General features: G+C 42.2%; 1 protein-coding gene across 1 annotated transcript; it reads left to right on the top strand.

Annotated features, from left to right (window-relative positions):
• The first annotated feature begins 4,118 nt into the window (after window positions 1–4,118).
• LOC146653728 (tripartite motif-containing protein 16-like) lies at window positions 4,119–6,315 on the top strand. Its single transcript, XM_085380710.1, has one exon. The coding sequence runs from the start codon at window positions 4,170–4,172 to the stop codon at window positions 5,841–5,843; it is 1,674 nt and encodes a 557-aa protein (XP_085236836.1). The 5' UTR covers window positions 4,119–4,169; the 3' UTR covers window positions 5,844–6,315.
• The last annotated feature ends 200 nt before the right edge of the window (window positions 6,316–6,515 follow it).

The following is a 6,515-nucleotide window of genomic DNA, read 5'->3' as shown; positions in this document are numbered from 1 at the left end:
AAGCTTCTATTAATCCCAAATAAAAATCAAACTCATCTCAGGGTGTAGGCCACAGCTGCACCTTATAACCAACCTCTGATTGGAGAGCTAGGGGAAAGTTGAATGTTCATGCTGCGTTCACAGACACCATGCAGAAACAGAACATTTACAAAATCTAACCCACTACACATGCACTGATAACATCATCCCCTAACTTCAGTATTATAACTTCCACAAATATCAGTTGGTTTACACTGAAAAATATCACTGTATGTTTATGTGTATTATTGTGTAGGGTATTGTGTAGGTGAATTGGGTGATGCACAAGCATTCACTGTGCTGGGTGATATGCAACTATAACAAAACATGCATATGCAAGAGAACAGTTTTTGAGTAGCTATCCTCTGTAGTTACCACTACTTTGCTTCTTCCTAGGAGCAAAGCACAGCTATTTAATGTTTTATTTAAATGTAACTTACAAAAGAAAAGGACATTATCATCTGTAAAATTTATAACAAACTGAGCTTATCACAAATATCCTTTCATGACACCAGTGTGTTATTTAACAACCACAACCTTAAAATTTTAATGCCACAGGGGAAAAGGATCCCAAACAAGTTATAAAGTCAGCTTAAACTGCTCTCTTCATTAGAATTACAAACCTCTGACAATCACTTCCTTTTCTCAGAAACGGAATCCAGTTTTGCTGGTACATGTATTTATTTCCTGGTTCCTGTTTAGGAGTATGTTGTAGTTTCTGTTACGAATGCAGATCTTTTGTCACGGAGCAGTCGCAGTGTGCTGTGGAGCAGGCAGGATGGAGGACCCACACACAGGACTCATAACCAAGAGGTTAACTTAAAGTGCAGTCTATTCACTGGGATGACTCATCAGAGAAATAAACATTACTGAAACACAACCAAAATCATAAACACAAAACTAGACTGGACACTGGAACCTAAAACTAAAGAACCCACGGGAACAGAACCAAGAACTAAGAATAATTTCCAAACACAGCACAGGGAGGCCGTGAACGTCAACAACTAGGGGTGGGTATTGATAAGATTTTCACGATTCCGATTCCATTTTCGATTCTGTTTAACGATTCGATTCTTTATCGATTCTCTTATCAATTCTTTTTTTAAAAAAAGGAGAACACTAAGGTCGATTAGCTTAGAACTTTGTTTTATATCTTCTCTTTGAACAAGATAGAAATTTAGGAGTAACATGGCCTTACAAACCCAACAGTGAGATCTTAAGAGATCCACAGCCTACGGCTCTTCAATGGGGTGTCACAGGGTCCCCAGGGGAAAAAAATGTAAATGTAAAATAATAAAATAAATATTCTTCTGTAGCAATAACAAAGTATATAAATTATAAATTATTCAGTAGCAATTACACAAGAATATCCAGTAATGTCCCTGCCTACAATTAAACAAATTCACTTACCGAAAATCGGGGGCATCTGCTGTGGCAAATGGGTGCAAGCCTTTGACCACAAACTTAGTCACTGCTCGGTGACATTCGTCTATCCTGGCCTGAAAGGAGGCGCTACCGGTAGACTGCAGCGAGAACTGCCAGCATCTGAGCCAGACTCTGTCTCTCTCTCTCATCATGGTCACCTAAATGCACAGTAATGGCCGGTTTTGTAATAAGGCAGATCGCGCTAACATAATATGCACTGTTAGTTGATTATTTACCTGCCGCATTAATGGGAGAGGACGTGCAAACGTTACCGCTGCTGCTGGGTTGAGATTCACGAGTCCGGAGCGGAATTAAAAACATGACATTCATTTAAGGTTATCACGTGTTTTGTGAGCAAATGCTTTTGCATATTCGTAGTGTTTCCTCCCTTAAATGAAACTACTTTGCAAGTATTGCAAGTTGCCCTGTTGTCATCCGTTCTCGTAAAGTATAATCAAACTTTTGAGCGTTTGAGCCGCTTACGCGCCGTGTTTCCTGCCAGGTAAATGACGCTCCGCAACGTGGTGACGTCATTCGGGGCGACTGGAATCGATAAGGGAATCGTTTGCAAAAATGGCAAACAATTCCAAGGAACTGAAACAGTGTGAACCGGTTCTCGATACCCATCCCTATCCACAACCCAACACAGAACAAGAAAAACACAGGGCTTAAATACACACTGGGATAACGAGGGCATGAGACACAGAAGGGGAGCACAGCTGGGAGTAATCTGACATGACGAGAGCGAGGGAAGCAAAACTAAATACATTGAAAGTCTGTGTCTTATGTCAAAGTAAAACAGGAAACAAAACAGATGCCGACATGACTTAGGGATACAGCAGCCATAGAACACAGAACAGAAATCAAAAGACTAGAAAAGGAAAGTGATGACAAAAAATTCAATAATGATGCAAAACTGAAGACACTGGGTCACCAACCCAGTCCAAAACAAAGTCCAAAAGAAAATGTCCACAGAGGGCACAGGAGCACAGAACAGTCCCAAACAGAATAGGTGTCATGAGTTCAAACACATTGATCTGGGGGCCGACCTGCAGGCCTACGGCTCAATAGTTCATCACTGAGCACTTCAGGGGGCTGACCCGGAGGTTGACGGCACAAAAGTCTATGGCACAGCATTTCAGGAGGCCGACCGCAGAACCAGCGGTGGCGACGGAGCAGTTGAGGAGGCTGACCACGCCGGCGAAGAAGTCCAGTCAGCGGCCTGGAAGGTGGCTGCTGACACCGAACCAGATGTGGGCAAGGTCGAGCAGGCTGAGCCAGATGTGGACGAGCTGGTGGCATGGCAACTGCAGGACAAGACGCTGCAGGCGACAGTGTGGAAGTCACAGGAGGTGACACTGCAGGCGGTGGCTAAACGGACTCCCCAGAGCTGTCAGTGGTCACGGGGATGTGCTGGCTGGGTCCTCCAGGACCCCCAGCTAACGAGGCATGATGCTCCGACCGTGGCTCAGGGGTTTGGGAAGTGTATCCTGTAACCGGAAGGTCGCCAGTTCGATCCCCGGGCTCTCTGTCCTGGTCGTTGTGCCCTTATCGATTCCACTTTACCCTACTGGTGTTGGCCAGAGGGGCCGATGGAGCGATATGGCAGCCTCGCTTCTGTCAGTCTGCCCCAGGGCAGCTGTGGCTACAACCGTAGCTTGCCTCCACCAGTGTGTGAATGAATAGTGGCATTGTAAAGCGCTTTGGGTGCCTTGAAAAGCGCTATATAAATCCAATCCATTATTATTATCTCATGGAGTCATCAGTCTCATATCAGAGCAACTGTCAGCAGGAAGGGCTTCTGATATGAAACTGCCAAAATCACACACGTGGAGCATCACACTGTGGTGGTGCCATGTTACAAGGGAGCAGCTGAAAGTAGTTAGTTCATAAATGGGAGAATTAGTGCCTTCTTCACTATTTTGTAGATGAAGAGTTCCTAAAATATTCAGATGAGCCCATCTGGCAATAACAACCACGCCAAATTCAAAGTCACTTCCCCTTTCTTACTTATTCTGAGCTAAACTATACTATTTCTTCATATTCAATATACCTTAAATGAACTGGTACTTATATAACACTTCTATACTCTGTTTTGAGTGCATCTCCTGAGCCACAAGCATTCAGGTTCATTTGTTGCTTAGTAGTGTAGCATTTCACTAATTATTGGAGGAGTTTCAGTTATTAGTCATGATTGAAGAAAGGCTTTACCCATATTCTACAGCCGTTTCTACTATCTGAAATGTGAAGACGGGATAAACTTTAAGTCACTGGATTCATCAATATGAATTTAATAAACACAGCTGTTGTAAAAAAGGAAGGAAATGCCATGCCTTGGAAAGCAAAGTCTTTTCTTTCCAAGCGCCTTAGACTACGATGACCTGGATGACTGAGAACCTTCACAGACTAATACTGGATCACATTTTTTTTTGCTGTTTGGAATAGAAAAATTAACATAAACATGCACAGGTGAACACCAAAAATTTATATATTAAAAGGTTATTTCAGGTTAACATGCCAAAGGAGTTCTAAAGAAAGAAGGAAGTCGACTCAGACTGCTCCCTGTCCTGGAATCTTTGATAGTTTGGCAGCTTTTCTTAGAAACAGGTTTCAGTGTTGCTTTTGTGCTGGCTCCTCCCCTTCCAGACTCAGCTCACAGAATGCTGTGAGTTGAGTTGAGCTGCTTTTGCCCAATATCTGGTGATTCACTGCTGTTGAGAGGAGAAATGGCACAGAGACTAAATCAGTTGGATTCAGAGAAATTCTCTTGTTCAATCTGTTTGGAGCTACTGCAAATTCCAGTGACTATTCCCTGTGGACACAGCTACTGCTTGAACTGCATTAAAATCCACTTTGATGATGAGGACAGGAAGCAAATCCACACCTGCCCTCAGTGCAGGAAGACTTTCACACCAAGGCCTATCCTGGAGAAAAACATCTTGTTGGCAGAGCTGGTGGAAGACATGAAGAAAACTAGACCCCAGGCTATTCTGGCTGATCACTGCTATGCTGGACCTGAAGACGTGTCCTGTGATGTCTGTACTGGAATGAAGCTGAAAGCCAGCAAAACCTGTCTGGTCTGTTTAGTTTCTTACTGCAGGAAACACCTACAACCTCACCATGATGTTGCCCAACTAAGTAAGCATACACTTGCTGGGCCATTCAAGAAGCTCCAAGAGAACATCTGTTTTCGCCATAATGAGGTGATGAAGATTTTTTGTCGTACTGATCAGCAGACTGTCTGCTATCTCTGCTTGCTGGATGAACATAAAGGCCATGAAACGGTCCCGGCTGCAACAGAAAGGACAGAGAAACAGAAAGAGCTCGAGGTGAGACGACTAAAAATCCAGCAGAGTATCCAGAACAGAGAGAAAGATGTCAAGCTGCTTCAGCAACAGGTGGAGGCCATCATTAGCTCTGCTGATAAAACAGTGGTGGACAGTGAGAAGATGTTCACTGAACTGATTAGTCTCATTCAGAATAGAAGCTCTGATGTGAAGCAGCAGATCAGATCCAAGCAGGAAACTGAAGTGAATCGAGTCAAAGAGGTTCTGGAAAAACTGGAGAAAGAGATCGCTGAGCTAAAGAGGAAAGATGCAGAACTGGAGCAGCTCTCACACACTGAGGATCACAACCAGTTTCTACACACCTACCCCTCACTGTCAACACTCACTGACTCTACACCCTCATCCAGTATAAGCATCTGTCCTCAGAGGTACTTTGAGGATGTGACAGCAGCTCTTTCAGAGGCCAGAGATAAACTACAGGAATTTCTGAGAGAGAAATGGACAAATTCCTCACTAAAAGTCACTGAAAAGGATGCTCTGCTCTCACCACCAGAGCCAAAGACCAGGGCTGGATTCTTAAAATACTCCAGTGAAATCACACTGGATCCAAACACTGCATTTCCACATGTGTTATTATCTGAGGGCAATAGAAAAGCAACAAGGGTGAAACAAAAACAGGCTTATTTTCATCATCCAGATAGATTCAGTGGATGGGAGCAGGTCCTGAGTAGAGAGAGTCTGACTGGGCGTTGCTACTGGGAGGTGGAATGGAGAGGGGGAGGAGTCGGTGTAGCAGTTGCATATAAGAATATCAGAAGAATAGGGAAGTCATATGAATGTTTATTTGGTTTCAATGACAAATCATGGGCATTATGTTGTGACACAAACAGTTATGTATTTTGGCACAACAATGTACAAACTAAGCTCTCAGGTCCTCGGTCCTTCAGAGTAGGGGTCTACCTGGATCACAGTGCAGGCATTATGTCATTCTACAGCATCTCTGAAACCATGACCCTCCTCCACAGAGTCCAGACCACATTCACTCAGCCTCTCTCGGTTGGACTTTGGCTTTGGGTAGATGGAGTCACTGCAGAGTTGATTCAAATCAAATAGAAGGACAAGTTCATTTTGATCCCTGATCATTATGTATACCTCTAAATGAGGCTTTTTCTGAAGCATTCAGTGGGCGACAGATCTGAGAATAATTTTGCAGTGATTACAACTGTACTTATATTTATATAAATATAAATCAGAATTTGTTATTATAGCTAACATGAGTTAATGTGAGTTTAAATTATGCTACTTTTTATATTCGGCATACTTTAAATCATTAATCTGTCTAGTTTAGTCTGGTTAGTGGTTTTATTCTGTGTAACTCTGTGGCTGTCCTAGGCTAAGTGCAAAACATGCATTGGAGCTGTAAAGATTCATCTGTTAGTGAATGATTAGGCATTTTATTGTTTTATCATTTTACTCACAAAAGTAAAATAATGAGTACTCTAAAATGTAAAAAATAATTTTCCTTTTCATATATGATTGTAAACCTAATGTGGCTTCAACTTTTAAAATGTAACCAAAATTTGGATCCTGGAGTTGTTTGAGATTATAATGACAATTATATGGATATACTTTTCTTGCATTTATAGTTACAAATATGTGTGTATGTCTAAATTAATATAATTTTTCACGTAAAAATGTGATGTCACTTCATGATTTAACAATGAAAATGAAATAATACCAAATGATCTAAAAGCTACTTTCAGCTGCCCCTTTATTCACAAACAG

This window comes from Rhamphochromis longiceps, linkage group LG14, assembly GCF_057381845.1.
Source record: "Rhamphochromis longiceps isolate RC_006_pf linkage group LG14, R_longiceps_female_GT1.1, whole genome shotgun sequence".
NCBI lineage: Eukaryota > Metazoa > Chordata > Actinopteri > Cichliformes > Cichlidae > Rhamphochromis > Rhamphochromis longiceps.
This window is presented reverse-complemented; position numbering and strand designations above follow the sequence as displayed.